The sequence below is a fragment of the Ostrea edulis genome, chromosome 3 (genome assembly GCF_947568905.1).
Source record: "Ostrea edulis chromosome 3, xbOstEdul1.1, whole genome shotgun sequence".
Lineage (NCBI taxonomy): Eukaryota > Metazoa > Mollusca > Bivalvia > Ostreida > Ostreidae > Ostrea > Ostrea edulis.
In genome coordinates this window covers 40681360-40704862 of record NC_079166.1, presented here as the reverse complement: position 1 = coordinate 40704862, position 23503 = coordinate 40681360, and the positions used below count along the sequence as shown (strand labels likewise).

General features: G+C 34.4%; 2 protein-coding genes across 2 annotated transcripts in view; both read left to right on the top strand.

Annotated features, from left to right (window-relative positions):
• The first annotated feature begins 1233 nt into the window (after positions 1 to 1233).
• LOC130053445 (pancreatic triacylglycerol lipase-like) overlaps positions 1234 to 23503 on the top strand; it is a 57457-nt gene continuing 35187 nt past the window's right edge. Inside the window, exon 1 of the mRNA XM_056160721.1 lies at positions 1234 to 1304. Within this exon, the coding sequence (XP_056016696.1) occupies positions 1259 to 1304 (46 nt within the window). The 5' untranslated portion in view covers positions 1234 to 1258. The remainder of the gene's footprint in view (positions 1305 to 23503) is intronic.
• Positions 3712 to 13693, top strand: LOC130053446 (pancreatic triacylglycerol lipase-like). The gene is made up of 6 exons (XM_056160724.1): positions 3712 to 3745; positions 4069 to 4328; positions 9468 to 9687; positions 10884 to 10985; positions 13166 to 13279; positions 13364 to 13693. Exons 1-6 carry the CDS (start codon positions 3721 to 3723, stop codon positions 13600 to 13602), a joined length of 960 nt encoding a protein of 319 aa, XP_056016699.1. The 5' UTR covers positions 3712 to 3720; the 3' UTR covers positions 13603 to 13693.

The following is a 23503-nucleotide window of genomic DNA, read 5'->3' as shown; positions in this document are numbered from 1 at the left end:
TACAGAATAGGTGCAAAATCACAAATCGCATACATCCAACAAGCTTAGATATATTAAGTATAATAGTATTGCAAATGTATCAATGAAAAAACTTCTTAGAAAACGTATTTCAAAACTTTTGATTGATATTCCAGAATTTATCTATCTTACAAACAAAAATGTTTAATTCTATGCATGCTTTATTTCATGTCTAAGTCGACAATTTGCAATAAAATACTAGACCTTTGAAAATGTTTAATATCTTAACATGTAATTAGATATTTCAAAATAAGTACATTGGATTCAGTTGTGAATAAAATTGCAAAAACTTAAATATAAGTATTGCATTGAGTATGAATTTCAATCATAGAAAATAAAAGTGATATATCATGTTGGTCATAACTGAAGGATACTGACCAGAATTTAAAGTCTAAACACATTTTTCATAATTTGATAGATGATACTGATCATGCGATGTGAAAAACACTTGTATGTACATGAGACAACAATTCAGTAAAACAGCAATTTTCAAATTTTCCAAAAAAAATAAATGCAATGTATACCACTTTAAACAACAATTTTAATAATTTTAACCAGAAAAAATGAGTTAAAAATAACGATATTTGTAATTTCACTAAAAACAATACTGTGTGTGATCTGTAACAACAATGAAACAATTACACATATATTCATTCATTAGATAGGACACACACACTTTTTTTTATTACACATCTGATATAGGACAGCTAATATGGAATGCATCGGTTCCAAACCTCCCACCCTTAACAAATATTGACCAGTCTCTAATTATATAAGACTGTCTTTTTAAAAATATTCTTTGTCGCGTACATTTGAAGAAGAGTATCAACGGATCTATTTTCTGTTTTGTAGGTATCCTTTATTTACAATATACTTTAAAATACTTGACAAACTCTACTGAAGTACAATTATTTCTGCGAGGAAAATAACAAAAAGGGCATTGTTGGCACGTGTAAACTATCTTTCTCATGTTCCAAAAACAAACATGCATGCACGCATATTATCTCAAAATGCCATCTCTACATAGTTGACAAGTTCAGTATTGATAAGAAATAATATTGTACTATGGTACCTTAACAGTTGTCATCAAGTAAATAATGTACTATCACTTTTCATTTGCTTTCTCACTTTAATATTGACTGATGAACATATGGCAATTAAGAAATCAATGGTTTAAAAGTATAAAAACTCCGAATCATCATGAAGTACGCACTGGGATACTGATTCTGAAGATTGCAACATGGGACAACATTCATCTCATGGTTATCACTGTCACCACGGAGCCAGTAAGATATTTTATGCTATTATCCTTCTGAATAATACAGTCAATTTCATTGGTTGAGGGCTGGTCACGTGGAGGGAGACAATTCGTGATGTCTCCCTCACGCGCAGGGTGACAACTGTGTTATCGCCCTTTATAACATAATTTCTAATGGCACAAGCGAGAAAGCTCTATCAAACAATAATTGAAAATATGCAGGATCGTAAATCATAAACTTCAGCGTCAACATTAACGGTCACAAATAACAATCGAAAAGAAATACATTTCCATTCTAATGCAATTTTGCATTTCACTTGATGTTTACGTTTTTCTCTTGAAATACGTTACGAAATGTTTACGTTTGACGTTCTGTTTTTGCGTCATTCTACTGTGACGTCACAATTGAAATCTTTCTCTCGTTTAACGTTCTTAAACCTCAATGTTTTGCTTTCGTTAATATATATATCTAATAAATGTATGACATTGAGTTAAAAAAAAATAATGTATGTAGTTGAGGGTAACATTGATTTCACCCCTCGAAAACTATTGAAAAGTTATCAGAATTTTCTGCAGAGAAAGTTATTACGAATATGTTGACGTTTTAAGTTTTAAAAAAAACCCAGATACATGGTACAAGTCAATAAATGTGTGATAGTTTTTTTAACGTTCACATTCTTCAGGATAATAAAACTATTATGGACTGTTTAGCAGGGAGACATCACAAATTATCATGTCTGAGTAGGGTTATCACCCCTGGGTGCATATTTATCTGTCATAGCAACGTAATGCAAGACTGCATACACAAAAGTACTATGACGTCACAGTAAGTATCATACCATTGAAAAATAACGTCGAAGTTGATATTGCGCGAAAAACATTTGAAAAAGGTAAGAGTCTAATAATAAAATGAACAATACTCACCCGACCTCGTGGACACATCTTGAAATATGACTATGCGTATAATTAAATATTTGGTAAGTAATGTAGCAAAATTTTAGGACATGTTTCTTCACAAAGCAATTCGCTTCTGGCCTACGTGAATACAACCAAGATTTATTAGAGTAAGTAGTTAATCGTAAATACATCAATATTGTTAAAATCAGTTATTATAACACGTTCTTCGTATTACTTATTAGAGACAAAAATGTTCCCTTTTGTTTATTCCGAATGGTACATAAGTATTCAATTTTTTCTTCCATACATTTTCTCTAAGCGACGATAAATGTTATCTTTGTAAAGTTTTTCAATTCCTATTATATAATATTCGTCAATACTATGACAATCTATATAGAAATGAATAGCAACAGGGTCATCAGTTTCTCGTCTAATAAATGACAAATTCAAAACATGCATTTGATATAAAGTTACCCCAGTTTCTCCCACATATACAATTTTGTTGCATTTTTTGCAAAACACTCCATAAACTACATTGCTGGATTTACAATTGATATAATTTTTGATATGATATTTGTTACCGTTGCAGTCCTCAAATTGATTATAGTTTTAATGACATATTGACATAAATTACACTTTTCAGCACCACACAGCTCGCATAAATTTTCTTTTCTAAAAAATAGATTATTGTGTTTGTTATGTACCAGAATGTCTTTGAACTTTTTTGTCTCTTTTAAAACCCACTATGGGCATATCTATAAAAACGTTTTTGAGGCGGTCAGAAATTTCAAGAATTTTTGACGTTATTTCTTAAATCTTATGAACAATGGGAAGCCATATAGAATAATTTATCAGGGTCTCTACAGCCCAGTAGCTAAGTACTTCGTTACTAGCTTGAAAATACGGATGTATATCTAATTGCTCTCTCTCTCTCTCTCTCTCTCTCTCTCTCTCTCTCTCTCTCTCTCTCTCTCTCTCTCTCTCTCTCTATATATATATATATATATATAAATCAGTTACATGAGATTCAGAGATATAGAAATCACTGAGTAATGAATTAAACTTGTCTGACTTTTAGGTTTAATTTTTCTTTATATAATCAAGCATCAAAATATTACAACTGTTTTAAGCAAAATCTTTTTTTTCAGTCTGTAGTGGAGTTGGCAAACGTGAGTATGAATTTACAAGTTTTATTGTATTTTTTCGCGTAAAATTAAAGTGATGAAATACAATTAGGCACTTGCATACTTTACAGATAGGCTCATCATAATGACTTACTCACGGCTATCAAATTCATGCAGAGGTTGTGGAATGATTTCCCTTTTGAATAAAAAAAAACAAATACAGCGGGTGTGACCGGTCAACAGGGTATGCTTACTCCTCCAACGCACCTGATCACACGTCTGGTCCATGTTTGCCCAATTATTATCAATTCCGAATTCTTTGTATGATTTGAAATTTATCCGTGTTCGTAATCTTGCTAAATAGAAACAAATTCCAATGATTTACTAAGATAAATTTGTGCCGTTTCAGGTGACGAAACCAGTATGTCATCCAATATGAACAATGCAGGTAACCTGTTAAACACATTTGTTACATGAAATCCATCTCTTCGACAGCTGCTAAATGACAAGAGAGATCTCAACTGAAGTATTCTTATATTTTTATCTGTTTCCTTTCGACCTTTCAGTAGTATTTCTACCAGCCCCTTTATATACAATGTGCAATTGAATATAGTGATATATCTTTCATTCTGTTAATTGATGTCATATTTGATTATAGTTTCCTTAAACAAAATTCAATAATGATTATTAACGTCTTGATTTACGAAAGTCTACTCATTAATGTTGCCATGCCATATACATTGTACATTGTTATTTTTCTTTGCAAATCAGCAATGGTCAGAGCGACCAGTTTATGCTTTGCAATCTTGGCAGTCAAGATGTGTATGAGCAAACGCTTCAATAAACGACCAGAGAGCCCCGAGGAAATGAAGCTGAAAAATGTTTGGTTTGAAGGAGTGGATAAGATATCAGAGAACACTGCCCTACCGAAGAGTTTTGATCGAACCAAAGAGACTGACGTCATTATCCATGGCTACTTGGTGGATACGTCACTTCCGGCTATACGAAACCTTGCAGACACCCTTAGACAGGTAGAAGTATTTCATTTCTTTATTTATCTGTATTCTTTATTTTTTCAAACACTGGTTCGCTATCATAACTACAACAGAAAGATGTTCACCTGCCGAGTTTTAACTTGTTGAGAACGTCTAAATATCAATTAGCTACTTGTATTTATACCAAATCAAATTGTATTGTATTCATATGAAACCAAAAATGTTTATTTCTAAACAGACATCATGTTTGGATCATATGATATATTTCATACAGGTATTGCATATCCATATGCATTGATATTACGGTTTTAAGGACCGCACGTATTCGTTTTGAGGTTGCCGCATTGCCGATTTTATCGAATTTTCAATAAAATAAAAAGTTGGTAATAGACTGTTGTATCTGGGGGGAAATCCGCATTCGTTCTAAATTTTCCCGTCTTGCATTTGAAATTCACTTGCAAATCAAATCAAATCAAATAATCTTTATTTTAAGTCAGACATCGTTACAATAAAAGAGCTATTTACCGACTAGACTTGCATGTTTATGACTTCCGATTCACAGCCCAGTGTATCAATTTAATTCATATTTACTAATAAAGAGTAAAGGTAGAAAACTTCCTACCCCAATTCATAAACAGGGATCTGTAATATTACCTCCAAGTAAAAGAAAATTGTAAAACCGCCTGCACTTTCACTTAGCACAGTCACTTTAACCAGTGTAACTAATACATAGATTGACTTCATTATTACAAGAAAGGTGGAGATAACGAACAGTGGTCAATCTCATAACTCCTATAAGCAATACAAAATAAAGTTGGGCAAACACGGATCCCGGGATATACCAGAAGTGGGATCAGGTTCCTAGGAGGAGTAAGCATCCCCTGTTGACCGGTCACACCCTCCGTGAGTCCTATATCTTGATCAGGTACATTGTAAGCGGAGGTATCCGTAGTCAAAATCAGTGTGCCAAGAACGGTCTAACAATCGGCACGAAGCACGTCAGACAGCATTTGACCCAATGATAGGTTGTATTGACAAACTAGTTCGTTATAATGACCATAGAATTTTCGAAATGCTGACTTTAAACGAGACTGTTGGAACCCCTGCACTATCAACTTGTTTGTCAGTAGCCTGCTTCGATTTAAAAACTTACCATACGCAGAGCAAACTCTTGCGTAACGAATCAGTTGAGAGATATAAACACCATATGGAGGTGATAACGGAATATTACTACATAAATAGGGAAAGTTGACGATGGAGAATTGAAATAATCCCGTTTGTCATACAGTTGAGTTGTCAGTTTGCCGTTGATATCTACTTTCAATAAAATATGAAAGTATGAAGGGGAACTGGATGACTCTGTGGTGTCCTTTATTTGAAGTTCACTGGAATATATTAAATCGACATGTGAATGAACATTAATCGCCAAATACCTACGTTAATGTGGTTTAAATAAAAATATACATAATAAGAACTGTGTACCTTGATAAAGTCTTGTTATCAGCATAATGTATGTACTATATTGAATTCTTATTGATGAAAACTTATATTTGAGCCTCTAAATTGTTTTGGGTCCTTCATCATTTTTGGGCACCTGTCAAAATGGCTGTGATAGTGAGTGTGCAGAAGGTTTTACAATTTCAGTAACTTGAAGTTATTGTGGAACTCAATTTACGAATTAGGGTAAGACATTCCACTTAAAAATTATATTTAATGTTCCACATTCTAATTGCTTCTTGCAATGCACAAACATTTTGTTTAGTGGTACAATATAATGAAGATTGTGCGAATATACTAGAATACAGAATAGAATTTTCAATCACGTGATTGATTGGTTGGATTTTTTCTCACGGCGACCTTAGATACCCTATATTTAGAGCTATACACCTCAACTCTTTAATCATAGTATATCCGAATCGAAGGAATATAACATGGCCTATGTTCCGAATGAATCATTTATAGTCAGTTATGTATTTGTTACAGACATGTTCTGCAGTCTCCAGTTCAGATGACCTTGCCTAAAATTTTGTTGTTGGTGGCCCAGATAAGGAAAGTCTACTGTGTTCATGATTCAATTACATAACTTTTACGTTTAAAGTTTCTTTTCCAACAAGTTCGAGATTAAACAAATGCCTCAATCATCTATTTTGTTGCTTATGAAAGTGTGAAAAGGCCTTCCCTTATCTGTTTTTGCGAAAATTGGCCTCTCTGAATCAGAGAATTGATTTTATGTGTTCTAATGAATTTTCAATCAAATTCCTTAATGGTTAGCGATGATAAATTTAAACACCTGCACATAACTGACTGACAACTTTGCCCACATTTTGTTATTCTAACCCGGGACTTTATCTTCTGTCTCTGTATTAAGCACCGAATTTGAATAGTTTTTTAATATGATTTAAATGCTGCATTCATAGAATAAATTGGTGTGAAATCTTTAAACTAGGTGTAATGTTTTAGTGTGACACCATTTATAAAGTTACGCTGTAGCACAAATTACCGTCTTACATACAGGAACAGTCCTCTGCTAAACAGTTCCAACAAATTCATATAAGACAACCAACGTACCTTCCAATTTAAAACATGAAACATCGAACATTTTATCCGATTTGCATGTAGAACATAAATTCATATGCAATGATTTTGTGTTCAGAAAAGCGTCTTCTGGTAATTCTATTTTGGAAATACGTCGGAGATTTGCCACATTTTTTTTAAAAGTTCCTTTTTGACATCTCGATCAAAATGCAGAGAGAAATTACCCTACCAATTGACCGACTTCACAATTTCTAAAATAAGAGTCACAGTACAGTATTGTTAAAATGAACCATATCTTATGTCCCGTAATGGGTCTATCCGTCTGTTTCTCTGTCCGCAAAAACTATACTAGACAAAATTTCTAACTCCCCACCTAAGTTTTGTCATCCACTGGTTTTATTTTCTATTATTTTGACATAGGTTTTGATTGGTATAAAATATAACATCTTCAAAAGAAGTCAATTTTTTTTCAATGTTCATTTATTGAAATATTCAATTAAAAACATGAAAACTTAACAGTACCCTAAATTTTGAAATTCTCAACAATCAATACCGTGTGTGTCCCCCATTCGCTCGAATAACTGCCTGGCACCTCTTTCGCATTGAGGTCACGTAATTGTGTAAAAACTTTGTGGAATGTTATTCCAAGTGTTAGTAAGGTTTATCTCAAGCTCTGCCAGATTCTGCGGCTGGGGAAGCTGTCTTACTCGCCTGTCTACCTCGTCCCATACATGTTCAATGGGATTGATGTCTGGACTGCAAGGGGGCCAGTCAATTACGCGGATATTGTGACCCTGCAGCATCTGTTGGGTGGTTCTTGCCGTGTGTGGGGTCGCATTATCCTGCATAAGGACCATTCCGCGATTTGCTTGGATGTGCGGGATTGACACTGGCTGAAGGACAAGGTTTTGGTACCTTGCTGCATTCAGGTTCTGGTGGATTGGGATCATTGGTGTTTTTGTGTGAAACGATATTCCCGCCCACACCATGACAGAACCACCTCCAAACTGCTCTCGCCCCCTTACCCATGCGTCAATATATCGTTCGACAATTCTGCGGTAGACGCGGGACCGTCCATCTGATCGCCTTAAATTGAATCTGGACTCATCTGTGAAAAGAACTTGTCCCCAGTCCGCGCGCGTATACCTCAGATGGCGTTTTGCCCACGCTAATCGAAGTTGCCTATGTCTTGCAGACAATACCAACCCTACATAAGGCCTTCTTGCCCTCAATCCCCCTTCCCTAAGTCTCACAGTTTGATCACTGAGGGGTCTTCCATGTGTTCCCAATGTGCGCCTTGCTGTCGCTCGACCTGTCAAATGTCTGTCGCGTAAATGGGTCACTCTTATGTAGCGGTCCTGTTGAGGGGTTGTTACACGCCATTTGGTCCGTCGGCGTAGATCCGCTACACTTCCGGTTCCATTGAATTTTCGGATTAGGTTTGCGATGGTCTTGTGGTCTCTATTGAAATTTCTAGCAACCTGTGAAAATGATCAATGCAATTGAATTTTTAAATTGTTTCCTACACTGTGTATCTGAAAGTTTTTCGCAAAAGATCGAATGTAATGGAAGAAAGCAAACCTCTCGTAAACTGCAACCAGCATGGACCATGCCAACTGCTCTTGCGCGTTCCTCTGTCGACATGCGCCGCAGTTGACTTCAGTAATTTTGTGTTTTTCAAATACAAATGAGTGTATTGAGAACAAGAAAACAAAGAATTTTGAAAAGCAAGCCAGTAAAACCAATCGAGCACGAGATTTTCAATTTCAACAAAACCCGCTACGGTCCAGTGGCTACGAACGCGTTCTTGAAATCTTTGTGCTAAAAAGGTCAACATTTTAGTTAGCTGTCGATATTATAAATTACAAATTGCATAACTGCAAAGGTTTGTAAAATTTAGAAATTATTAACTTGGGGAGTTAGAAATTTGGTCCAGTATATATCCGTGGTCATCATTTTTGAATGGATCTTGATAGTGCTCTCATATTTTGAAAAGACCTTTTGTTTAGTAGCAAATTATTGTTAACCTCTTGCCCTTGGCGTTTGACCTACTTTTGAAAAATTTACCTTAGCCATAACATTTGAATGGTAAGTGATAGGGTTTTCATATATTTCATATGGGTACGATAATTATTTTTGCTGTCATATGCGGACATCAGTGTTTCACAAATACATTTTGTTCCCATTTCAGTTGAGAAGATAAGTGACGAATACATTTTCAGATTTATGATACTCACAAACTCAGCCGTGTATATGCTTGTTTTAATATATGCAAACTAAATGTCCTTTTAGTATCAAAATTCTACCGTTGAATTTCCGTTGACTCTAATGCAATAACTCACAAAATATGAAGTTTGGGGATTAAAAGGTCAAGCCAATAAGCAGTAATGTTTATAACGCTTTCATATTTTTTTTTATTCAATTGTAAGTTTGCAAGCAAACACTTTTCAGTTTTTCGATATACCAATCCCGAAAAATTTCGGGGGGTTGAATTTTGGAGATACTAAGCTGCGTTTGTTATATGATTTTAAAATGAACCTTTTTTATTTCAATTTTGATCCCGGCCAGTCTTTAACATATGTTAGCATCATTAGCCATAAAGAAAAAAAAACCGAGATGATAAAGATCGATTATTTTCAGAGGAAACACAATGTTTTGCTGATTGACTGGGCCTTGGGAGCGGGAGTGAACTACGCTCAATCCGCCTCTAACGTTCAAACTGTCGGGGCTTACGTCTATAGATTCCTGGAAAAGAACAAGATTCCGTTGGACAAGGTTCATATCATCGGTCAAGGCTTGGGAGCACACGCTGCTGCAGAGGCAGGGGAACATTCCAAGGGAAAGATCGGTCGTATTACAGGTAGGTATTAAAGTCTGGTCCTAGCATCTAAGACATGTGCATCTTTTCTCCTTTGAATTAACTATACATCCTTTCATTTATGATCAAAGTGATTTCTTATTATATATAGTTTTCAACCTTGTTAGCTTTAGAAGAGGATTCGAAGAGCAAATCAAAGTACACATAGTTGCAAAAAAATTCCGTCAACCTCCGAAAAATAGATCAAACATGTCTTTGCAATGACAGAATATAATGCATCACTTTAATCCGAAATTTCAAGCCTTTGATTTCACTGTTTCTTAAGCTTTAACAATTCACTATACCCCATACCTTTTCTCAGTAGTGGTAAGGGTCATTTAGTTTGTTGAAAGTGTTACTTTCACAAACACAAAGTAAAGTGTTACCTTCACAAATACAAAAGGAAGTGTTACATGTACCTTCACAAACACAAACAAACGTGTTCCCTTCACAAACACAAAACAACGTGTTTCCTTCACAAACACAAAACAATTATACGTGTTACCTTCACAAACACAAAGCAAAGTGTTACCTTCACAAACACAAAACAATTATACGTGTTACCTTCACAAACACAAAACAACGTGTTACCTTCACAAACACAAAGCAACGTGTTACCATCACAAACACAAAACAATTATACATGTTACCTTCACAAACACAAAACAACGTGTTACCTTCACAAACACAAAACAATTAGACGTGTTACCTTCACAAACACAAAACAACGTCTTACCTTCACAAACACAAAACAATTAGACGTGTTACCTTCACAAACACAAAGCAAAGTGTTACCATCACAAACACAAAACAATTATACGTGTTACTTTCACAAACACAAAACAAAGTGTTACCTTCACAAACACAAAACAACGTGTTACCATCACAAACACAAAACAATTATACGTGTTACCTTCACAAACACAAAGCAAAGTGTTACCTTCACAAACACAAAGCAAAGTGTTACCTTCACAAACACAAAACGAAGTGTTACCACCACAAACACACAACGAACTATTTGCCCAGTGTAAATTATGATGTTACATTTTGCAGGTAAGCTCAGATTATTTCAGTAAATTACTAACTACATCATGAATATAATGCATATTGTCCAAATTTGTAACAAATTAACCGAATTTTATTGTTAACATACTTTTATCAAATTCAATCAATATTAAATGTTCGGTTTTTTATTTCAGGTCTAGACCCAGCCAGTCCGTTATTTGAAACTTCAAAGTTTGCAATCAACAAAGAAAGCGCCCAATTTGTAGACATCATTCACACGGATGCGCGACCGTTTGGTGAGAACATAATGCTCTTTCATTTCCTAGTTGACTTGCGTGAATATGGCAGAAATATTAAACGTTTTAAAATTTTTGCTGATCTATAGAAAACTTTTGGATACGATAGTTCTGTGGTTTTATAAATTGAATAGCAATGACTTATCAAATATAAAACTCACAGAAAATTAGACCATATACTAGTGTTTCCGAATATCCTTAAAAGCGGTCGTTAATTTATCATCAAATATTGTATAGATAATGTACTTCGTTTTCTGATATAGTATATTAAATGATTAATGCTACTTGGTTATGTGCACTGAATTTAAACTTTGTTATATGATTACATACTTTCTTTGGACTAAACGTTTTCTAAACAATTTTGTTTCTTAGTCATATATTTGCCTATGATTGGTTTAAATTGACATTATTTCTACTTTACAAAAAATCCTGTTTTCTTCTGGGAAAAAGTCCCTCTGACGCTCTTTTGGTGTATGTTGTATATGTCTCATCTCAGCGCATGCGCATTAGATAATTATAGACACGTTTATCAGATACACCAGTAGAGTATCTATTTTCAAATCAATGTCAATTAGTAAATGATCAGTGACATCACGAAAAGCAATTAATTTCATATCAATGTCAATTAAGAAATAAACATAACATGCATACATGATCATTGGACACTCCAAGAAAAATACAAACATTTGTAATTCTATCAAAGCACAAATTCATCGAAAATAAGTTCTTACATTGTATACCTTACACATTCCCTTTAATTAGTGTCATGTATATCTATTTGACTGCGAATAACTCCGTTTACCTGATCAGGATATAGGGCTCACGGCGGGTGTGACCGGTTAAAAGGGGATGCTTACTCCTCCTAGGCACCTGATCCCACCTCTGGTGTGTCCAGGGGTCCGTGTTTGCCCAACTATCTATTTTGTATTGCTTATAGGAGTTATGAGATTGATCACTGTTCGTTATCTTCACCTTGCATATCGTTATACCAGAAGTATGAATAAAAACAAATAAAATATAACACTAGATTACAAAGATAACACAGTTATTAAGGTTGTGTAAAATGATTTTATTTACGGAAATAGACCCACCAGGTATTCTAAAGCAGGATTTTCCAACAGATATCATAATGACATGTTCTTAAATTACGCAGTGATTTAAAAGGCAAAACATCGGAAGCCCATTAAAAGTTGATAATTGATATATTTTATGAGATAATTTTTCATTGATAATGCTAAAAGGAAAGCTTGTAACTTTCTTTCATGAGGTCCAGGTTTTTTTCCAAATGTTACTGAATTTTTTTCAAAAACGGATATTGGTATCCATCATGGAAACTAAAGAAAATTCCCGATTACTACTGTATTAAAGACCCCTGAAATGCAACATCCTGGGTTTTATTTGTTTTTTGTTTTTTTTCTGTTTGTTTGTTTTTTTTTTTTTGCATAAGGTTCACGTCTGTCAGAAACAACAGCAGTAAAATAACGGCCATGTTTTGGACCTTCTAGAGTAGTCACATCTTATTACAAACTGAACACAGTCAAAGCATGTCTTTATCTTTTATCATTTGTAAAGAAATCAGGAATCAGAGCTCTAGAGACATGCCAATTGGCAGGTATATCATGCAATCATATTCATTGAAGAAAATTCAAAAATTATGTTATAGAATTAAAATTACATTATTTCTCGAAATGCGCATCTGGTGCATCAAATTTGGTACCGTATAAGTTTTACATTATGAACCCTGGGTCGAGGCCTTTGCTGGTGGACTGTTAGTCCCCGAGGGTCTCTGCAGCCCAGTAGCTAAATACTTCGTTACTAACTTGAAAATACAGATGTATATTTAATTGCTGTGATAAAATTTAGAAATTCATTTAAAAATTAAGGATTATCTCCCTCATGCATAGCTCTTATCCTTGGACGAATTTGGCTCCAGTTTATGGCACTCTAGTTTTCCTTTTAGATCCTAGAAGTTTATTGTTATTTCGATTTTCCAAAATTTCGACTTGAGCATCACTGAAGACATTATTTGTCGAAATGCACATCTGGTACATCAAAATTGGTACCGTATAAGTGTTACATCACATTAATATTAATAAATATGGTCCTATCATGAGTGTGAAGTATAAATACATGTAGATGTCTACTTGATATGATAAGATGTAAACTTCCATTTCATTTAGGTTATGGAATGAAGAAAAGATGCGGCCATCTTGATATCTACGTCAATGGTGGAAGAAGACAACCAGGATGTACCTATAACCCGAAAAACCCTGTTAAGATCCATACTCTAAAAAGTAAGAAAGTTCTATATTTCTAAACATCTGATAACAATTGAACGGTCTTTATCTTATTTCATGATAATGTTTCATTCATTCTAGAGGCAACATTCCACAAAGCCTGTGGACATTTGAAAGCTGTAGGATATTACGTGGAGTCGATCTCGGACAAGTGTAAACTCCGAGCCTGTGAATGCACATATATGACATTTCTTGCGTCTAAATGTAGTCCTAACAAGTGTGTCTTCTGGGGTTATGATGCTAAGAAAGGATCTGAAGGAATGTACTACGGCGTTACCGCCACCGCCTACCCGTACTGTCGAACAAACGGTTCCGAGTAGACCCATCAATATGAAGATCTATAGACCAGACCCATGAAATATTTCCTTAAATCGATGTTTTTTGTTTCTTTAATAAACTATATGCATCAGGCGTTTTCTTTAATGTTTTATTTACTAAGAACGTCATTTTTCCTGCTTCTGTGAACCTGGCAAATTGGTAGTTTTCTCTTTGTTGATTGTACAAAACTATCCCGTAGAAAAGGTTCAGAAAATCTCATACTCCTATAGAGATTACCAAAGAGTAGGACCGGTATGGACTCCTGGACACACTAGAAGTGGATTCAGGTGCCTAGGAGGAGTAAATATGCCCTGTTGACCCGCGTAAACCCTCTCTGTTGATCAGATGAACGGAGTAATCCGTAGTCAAAATATGTGTGTAAAGAGCCAGTTCATTTGAAACACTTCACACAGCATTCGATCATATGACAGCTTGTATTTGCAATTACCATCATAATAACGAACATAACATTTGCGAAACACTTACTTTAAATAAAACAGTTGAACCCTACCTAACATAAAATTACGTATAAGTATCCATCATCAACTTATCATTTTCATCCCATGGGTTTATGCAGCAATATTCCATTATCACCAGCATATTGTGGTTCGATACACGAGAAATATGCAGCTCAGTTAAGGCTTCCCGAGAAAAATCCTAGTACTTAGTGATGCATATATGTACCTGTGCACTTCATACCATTTGACGTCACAATGGAAAAGTACGTCACGACGTATAGGTTCTTGTAATTGTATCGTGGGGAAAATAGCAATTGGTGTCAGACAGAATTTTGCTCTATGAAAGGTATTTGTTTCTAAAATAGTTAAACGACCATAACATTTGCAAAATAGTAACTTTAAAAGATACTGTTGAAACCATTGTAAAGGCAACTTATTTGTCAGTAGTACGCCTCGATATAAAAACTGATCATATGCAGAACAAACTCTTGCGTATCGAATCAGTTCGTATAATAGAAAATTGGTGCATTAATATGAGAAGTTGATGATGGAGATACTGTCGCAATTTGTTTGTAAAATTGAAGGATTTAAATAACGTTTAATCTGTACTAGATATGTATGTATATTCCCAAGCGAGCTAAGAGTCGTAGAACTTAATTCAGTCTGTTTTCCAGGTGATGAGATCTAGGTTTTCTTAGTCCTGGTAGTACTGGCTATTTTTCGTGCTTACAGGGGTTCACTCAATGAATCAATGAAAAAGTTTATAATGTTGTTTCAGGTGAAAAACACTTTAAATACACATAACACACATGTAATCGAAGATAATCGCTTCCAACAAATATTCATGGGAAAAAAAGGACACGTATACCATAAATATTGAAAACTTGTAACGCCCCTGTCCTGAGCACTCAAACAAGGCAGTTGAGTTTGACCGTTATATTAGAATATCTGTGTGCGAATTGTTAGGCCCCTCTTTACATACTGATTTTTACTACGGATTGTTTCGTTTACCTGCTAAAGATATATGGCTCACCGCGGGTGTGACCGGTCGATAGGGTATGCTTACCCCTGCTAGAAGCTTGATCCCACCTCTAATATGTGCAGGGATCCGTGTTTGTCCTCCTCTTAATGCTGTATTCTTTATGGGAATCATGAGCTTGGTAACTATTCGTTATCTTCACATTTTCAATAAAGGTAAATATTCATTGTTATATAATAGATGAAATCTGGTAATTGATAACAAGTCTATTTTTTATATTTGGAAGAATCATTCGCTCTTCATAATAAACAATAAGAATGAATATGTGTACATATGAATAATTTTATTTCATATTGTAATAACGTATATTTTTACCCCGATTTGTAATTTTGAAATTACATTTTTTTTTAAAGAATATCTTTTTTAAAAAGGATCTTCCTATATACTTCAAGGGGAAATAAATCAAGTGATGATCAAAATTCTGTAAACTCCTGGGGTGGATTAGGCTTATTTCATAAACCCTACAAAATGATAGTTTTATTATAAGAATTGCACACCTTTTTTATTATATATGAAATATGATCGTTATGCATTTCGCAAATCCAGAGATCCGTGCGTGTCCTACACTTAATTTTGTATTCTTTACAGGAGTTATGAGATTGATCACTATATGTTATCTTCACATTTTTATACATTGATTACCTTAAAGGAAATGTTGAAAATCGTTTAACGTCTACTTACTTTTCAGTAGCCTGCTTCGGTTTAGAAAATTATTGTGCACAGACCGTGTTATCGCCTATCAAATGAATTGAGAAGCATAAACACCATATGCAGGTGCATCTTCGCAAGCCAAATGTCCGATTCGCTTACTCTCAATTCGATGAGACTAAGCGAATCAGACACTTGGCTTGCGAGGATGTATACAGGTGATAAAGGATAATTGCTACATGAATATGAGAAGTTGACGATGATAAGCTAAAGACATCACATTTGTCATGAAGCTGATTTTCAAGTTCGCCATCGACGTCTATATTCATTGAAACATCCTACTCTGAAATAGATGTGGAATACTTTGTGCAGATGTGTTTTCAGTTCATTGAGCATATATTAAATCGACATATGAATGAAAGGGATGCAGTGTTGTTGATAAACAAAACATCGGCCATGTATCTAAATGTTGGATTGCATGTGACTACAAACAAATTTCATCTCCTGTAAAGGGATTTGAATAATTCTGTTTAATAAGAAGATGAAAACAAGTCAGCCAATATGTACCCATGGCATGGGCCAATTTTCGTAGGTTGTCTATATTTTGCAGTTTCGTGGTATGTAATTTCATGTATATAGTCTCTGCATAATGATATCATATAATTTGAGTATTTCGTTGCGAAATCCACAAAAATTGGTCCTCTATGAAATTTAATGATTTCACAACATTTCAATTTTTTTCAATATTTCTAGCTCACTAAACACAGATACATGTAGATAGATGGTATAAAACGTTAATTGATCTATACCGTCTGAATGAATATGACATACTTTTCCAGTCACAAATACCGTCAAAATTCCTAGTACGGCGTTCGCAACCGGCAACCATTTTCAAACATCTGAAAAGGAGCGAAATGGTTCACACAAAATGGCCGTCGATTGTGAAGTGCAGCTGAGGAAAGGGATGATTTTTTCCATTTCAAGTATTCGACACATCCATTTTTAAACTCCGGTTAGTTTCCCAATTTCAAAATGTTATTAGATGGTGATAGAATGTAATTGTCTAGTTCATTGCAAATGTTGCCGTATACAAAACGATCAAGTCTTCAGAGGGTCCACGTTCATTTCTACTCAAGTTAATCGTTCAAACATTTAAATTGATTACCTAATATCGCAAGAGGTACTTGATAATTTCATGAAATTTGTCGAACATCTAGATTAATTATATGAACGTCGAGAGATATTCAATACAATGTAATGCTATTGATTACTTTTTTGTAATGGCTGAAATTTAGTATCCTATAAGGGTTGCAAGTTTTTCTCTTTTATATCAAGGGTACCCAGACGTTTAGATATTTCTAATTAATACTCAGATGACCTATAAAGGACAGCAAAGAGTTTGCATCCCCTCGTGACTAGTCACACCCGCCGTTACTAGCATATTCTGATTAGGTATACAGAGTAATCTATATAAATACCATATGCAAGTGATAATGGAATATTGCCACACAAATATGGGAAGTTGACGGTGGAGAAGATGAAATCATCCCGTTTGTCATTAAGTTGTGTTGTTACGAGTAGTTTTCTGTTGGCATTTATGTTCAATAAAATATTCATATATAAAGCAAACATGTTTCTTAAAATACAAATACTCCCCGAAACTGACCATATTCATGAATGATATTATAATGTGTTATATTAACATTATCACTATTTTGAAATTTGTCGAGAATCAACAACGGGATTGTAAAAGTCACAATTTTGGTGCATCCCTTGTTGCTTTTCCTAATTATACATTAAGTTTTTAGTCTAGTCAATCTAGCAAATCACCTCAAAGTAATTGCAACAGAAACAAACTCGACGGAATTTAATAAACAAAAGTGTGATTAACAACATACAAAAAATCGGACAAAATCGGACAATGGAAAATATTTAAAATTTAGACTTAAATGTTTTAGTAAACCATCGATATTTTGTGGTGTTTACGGCACGCCGTACACGTAAAGGGGAGTGACTTAACTGCGACAGTCATCGGAATAAAGTTATACACGACGATCTAAAGTGCATGTAATAAAACAACGCGATTAAACAGCTTAACAGTTGTATTAAAAAGGTGATTTTAAGACCTTCTATATACATACAATATTGCTCAGCATCTCCTATTCTTTGCCGACTTCCATTCCCGGGGAACTTTCGCGAATAAAGCTTCAAAATATTTTGTTTCACCCTCTACTGAATTAATTTTAATTATAAAACACAATATTTACTTTAGAAGTTATGAATAATCAATTATAAATGAAATCTTAAAGAATTAGTGTCAATTTACATGGGTTAAAAGTTGTTAAAAAAAAAGTATGGAAAGCCATTCGGGTTTAAAGTTTCAGTTATTTTGTATTTTCATCATTTGAGCAAGCGTTTTGTATTAAAAACTTTTATAAAACTAAGTAAGTAAAGTATTTTTGCTTTTCTTTTTCAAATTCAGGTTTGGGGAGTCATTCATAGGTAATAATAATGATAATAAAACATTGATAATATAAATAATAAAAATCAATGTAAGTGAACACTTGCGCATAGTATCATGATTTGATGTAAAATCGAGTAGTTACTCTTTCTAATTAGTCTTGGGCTCACGACCTGTGGAACCATATCTCCTAGCAGCATGCAAACAGCGCGCTAGACCGCCCGGCCATCTATTCAAGACAAAACTTGTTTTTGATGACGACGGAATTCTCGCCACGCTGGCACACGATCATTGAGAATGGAAATGGGATACAGTTATTTATCGTAAATTTTAGAGGATCATACAAAATGCACATTGTGTTTTAAATGTCTATATATAAAGCACAGAAATAGCAACGAACTCTGAAATAAACATAACTGCCCTAAGGGACGAAATCAATGTCGGATGAAAATTTAAATTCAATTAGTTAGGGAGAGGGGAATAAAAACTCCCGCAAGTTTCTGTCATCCGACATCGATTACACTTTAGTGGAAAAAGGAAAAAGACAAGCGACTGTTGAATATCACATAATATTTAAAACATATTAATGAACATTTAATAGATTTAATGTAGAAAAGGTATACAGAGGTATACAGAGTGTTATTTATAATCGTACATTTCTTTTCTTGCTATTTGATTAGTTTCAGCATTTGTCATATTAAGTTTTAAAGGGGGGGGGTGAAAACTATGTGAACGTAGTTTTTTGTGAGACATTGAATTTTTGATCTTGCCCCTAATATAAGTGAAGAATATCTTTAAAACCAGACGTCTTTTTAGGAAACGAAGTTTGACAATCCTTTCCCTTTCTACATGCATCCACAGGATGCGACTCAACGTCAAGAATGTTCGGCATCGGAACAGGTCCTGTATAGTCAAAATGTAGACAAATCGCGAAAAAATTCTGTATATGATTAGTTTTTAAATGGAGGCAGGCTACTGACAAACAAGTTGATGGTGAAGGGGTTTCAACTGTTTCGTTTAAAGTCAGCATTTCGCGAATTATATGGTCGTTATAACAATCTACTTTGCCAATACAACCTATCATTGGGTCAAATCTGCCTGACTTGTTTCATATAGATTGTTAGGCCGTTTTTGGCACAATGATATTGAATAAGGGTAACTCCGTTTGCCTTATTAAGATATAGAGCTCACAGTGGGTGTAACCGGTAAACAGGGGGTGCTTACTCCTTATAGCCCATAGGCATCTGATCCCACTTCTGATATATCCAGGGGTCCGTGTTTGCCCACCTCTCTATTTTGTATTGCTTATAGGAGTTACAAGATGGATCACTGTTCGTTATCTTCACCTTCCTATATGAGGATTTCATAGAGAAAAAGATATATTCTGGTGTCGATGTCATATCGACTTTGTACGATGGAATACCATAGAGACACTTATAGGAGATTTGCTATGTGAAGAATTGTCTAACACAATATCATTTTTATAAGTGCAGTCATTGTCACTAACTACTAACTACAGCTGCAGAAAAGGAGCACTGCAAGAATTTTTTAAGTCATAGAGTGGACTAAAGAAATGATTAATTTGGATCCTTCTAATTGGGGCTTATCACTGCTTTCAGCAATTCTTGTATCCGTTAAAACTAAATTACAAGTCGCGCCAGATAAACTTTTGAATGTTTTTCGCTGTAAATGCAAGGCAAATTGTGACACTAGCCGTTGTACTTGTAAAAACATGGACTGAACTGTACTGCAATTACTCAAATGATCACTTATATAATTATCAGGCACGTAGCAATAATGGCTCTACACCTTTTATCATTACATGCAAAGTTGATAAATGTTTACGTACAGAGGTCGATTTTTAGACAGATTGGTTGCTCTCCCTCCTCTTTTTTTTTAAAATAGCATTGTCGTGAACTGTACACAGTGGAAGTGTAAAATTGAACTGAGAGAACAACCTTAGCCCCCCCCCCCCCAACACCACACACACCATCAAGTATTTTTATAACTTTGGATTAAAATTTACTTTCAATTTTCAGGCAATATTGTGAAATTATCTTCACACAACCCTTTTTTATCATGCTGCGTGCCTGATTCATTTTGCTTTTAATTCTATGTGTCCATTGTTTTTAAAACAGATTACTCCTAACATTCTCGGTATTAATTGCACAATAATTTGGATAGAACTAAACATCAAATACGGCTATAACACCCCTCCCCCTTCCCAAACTCTAGAACTTGACGAAGTGCACGTATTAAAGATTTCTTTATAAAATCGAAGAAACTGAACCTGTTTCGTCATAGATGTAGTACAAACTGTTAAAACTCAGCTTAATAAAGAATTTGGTAACGTAAGCTTTACTATACACTGTTTGTTTTAAAATACTACATGTATTTATGTGAAACATAGGACCGGAATGGTAAGCGCGCCTCCAACTTCCGATGTAAGGGGAGTATCTGCAAAAATGTAGGTCATCTTTTACAGACCATTTTTGAAAGGGCACTTGTTTTGTGTTAACAGTTTATTTTTATGTATAAATCTTCATGTGGTAACTCATATATGCCTAATGGACAGGAAAAAGTATTTTCTTCCAAAATCCAGTTTTTAACGATTTTTGTAGGAAAATGAAGATTTCAGCCCAAAATTCGGCAAGGGAAAATAAATTTTGGTGCAGAAAAGATAAGTTGTGCATTTGGACGTTTTATTCTTAAATTTATAAGATCAATGCCATCTCTTCTATAAAACAGTCATTTCCTATCATTTCCAGTTTTCACTATTTTTGTTTTGGTAAAAGGTAGGTTTTCCTACCTAATATGGTATTTTTCATATATATTGCCAATAATCTATATATCTTACTTGTTGAGCAGTTTTTAAAATAAATCCTAACTTCATTTTTTTATTGTTAGATTCAAATGTATGACAAAATGTGGGGTTTTTTTTTAAATTTCAATCTTTAACAATTATATTTAAAAAAACAACAGGATTTTACCCAAAAATTACAGTCAAGGAAAGAATATATTCTGCTGTAAAAAAAATTAATCGAACATTTCCAGGTTGAAATTTGAGATATGAAACTTATTTTCACTGTATGTTACATAAAATGGACATTTTCTTCAATATCCAGTTTTTAGCGATTTTCATGAAAAAACACATCCTTTTAACCCAAAATTCCAATTTTCCCATGGAAATACAAAAGCCGATTTTTAATATGTTGTTTGCATGTGTTTTCTTGCATGACTAATCAAAATTTCATTTCTGTTGCAATTAGTTTGAGGTTTTGCTCATTTTTGAGCTAGATTAACTAGACTATTTCATGCAGATTCAGCAAAAGTTAAAAGTCGTCTTTCAAAATGATAAAAACAATAATCACTATGAAAATTTTGGTCCCATCCTGGAACAAAAAAAATCCCTACTCCTGAGCCTAGTGATTATTGTTTTGTAGGAGTCCTCAAATTTGCAATTTTTGTCAACTTTGTCCCAACAATATTTCATATCAAATCTGAAAAATAATCAGAAGTTTAAACGTTAAATTGTCAATGCACGATGGACTCTAATCAGCAATGATCTAATAATTAAGTGAAGGGAATACAAACTACAATATACTGGACTTAACTAGCTATGCACGACTGTCTTTCTAAAGTCCACAAGGTCTTACAAAAGAATTAACGACTAAAGACCAGCTTTACATTCTGAAATTTTCGCGTTCATTCCAAGGCCATTCACTCCAATGCAAAACAGTAAAACAGTAATGTTAAAAGTGAAGTTTCCCAAACGTTTTAATTCATTCATATAAACTAAAAATTGTGTAATACAATTTAAGACTTTGCGACTTTGTCGTAAATTGTTTTGTAAATCTGTTCCCTGGACTCCCCAAACTTAACATTACTGTCTCTCTAATGTTCACTAACTATACAATGCTGATTAAGAGTCTCTAATGTTCACAAATCTGGACTACACTAACTATAGGAATATGTCTCTCATGTTTCAATAAACTGAACCCTGCTATTTATACACAACTGTCATTCTATGATATTCACAAGGTCTGAACTCCAGTACCTACATGTATACATATTACTGTCAGTTACAGTTAGGCTACCTTTGTGCTACTAGGTTAAGACTAATTAACTTTTTGTTGCTGTGGGCTTGAGAGTCAACATCACAGACCATGTCTGCTATCAAAACCACAACATGCTGGGTTCATAGTGAATAACTGAGGTATTGCATTGTGGTTTGCCTGCTAGTTCGGGTAACCCACGTATAAGCTTTTACCTGTAATTTAGCAGTTTCAATATTACAAATGGATATGACTGTCCCATTACAGAATGTGGACACTTATTCACATGTTGCATTGAAACCGCAAATAAATCTAAAAGCTTGGCAAACAGACCCCTAATTTATCCATATTTTTTTTCAACAATGCAGATCTGAAGTGTATAACGCTAAAAATAATGTTTTCGAACATATAAATGCAACGACATTTTCGAAGATTTCATTCGTAAATCGCACGTTGAACAAACATGGATAGACGAATAGCGTCCATATTTCAAGCTGTTCTCCTAGCTGTCTACTCGTGTAATCTTTGTAGTGCCTCAAACAGGTCCCAGATCTTCCGCGATATCAATAATGTGAGGGATCCCGATGTAGCTCCTTTCGAATCCACCAAAACCAGTATCACTGTAGAAGTGGATATTGCACTCTTGGGAATTTTCGAAGTCAATGAAAAACAAAAAAACGATGTCCGGGTCATATGCAATGTTTTTTTTTTTGCATCGAAAGACGATCGTATAATGTGGGATCCAAGTTCGTACCAGAATAGTAGCTCTGTTCAAATAAAACCAAGAAGATTTGGATGTCAACTTCTCTTTGTATCCTTAATGAAATAAGAAACGAAAATTGTATTAGCGATGATAAAGGCATTGTTACTGTCTATTCAGGTGGATATGTTACCAATAAGCTATTTAAGGAAAACACTGTCCGATGTGGAATAGATGTGACGAAATACCTATTTGATTCGCAAACTTGTTATCTGCAGTTTATCAACATAAATGTAGGAACTGAATATCTTACATTTGAGGAAGAAGATTCCCACTTTTATCCCCAAAATTACGAAAAAACACCCGAAGTATCGAACATTGTCGCTACCACAGAAAGCATATGTGAGATTGGAAACCCCACTGGTATACCAGAAGTATTGACATTCAGAATGGTGTTACAGGGATAATCTTTGTATGCAGTCACATCCACCTTGTTACCTGTAAATATTTTATCAGTGATCAATCTGTTTTGTTTTTTGTTA

What these genes read in the sequence shown, in the direction of transcription:
- LOC130053446 (XM_056160724.1), top strand. Translation starts at nt 3,721, where the DNA reads ATGTCATCCAATATGAACAATGCAG. An exon ending in ATCCAATATGAACAATGCAG is followed by an intron (nt 3,746 to 4,068) that starts GTAACCTGTTAA and finishes TTTGCAAATCAG; the next exon opens with CAATGGTCAGAGCGACCAGT. An exon ending in TAAGATCCATACTCTAAAAA is followed by an intron (nt 13,280 to 13,363) that starts GTAAGAAAGTTC and finishes CATTCATTCTAG; the next exon opens with AGGCAACATTCCACAAAGCC.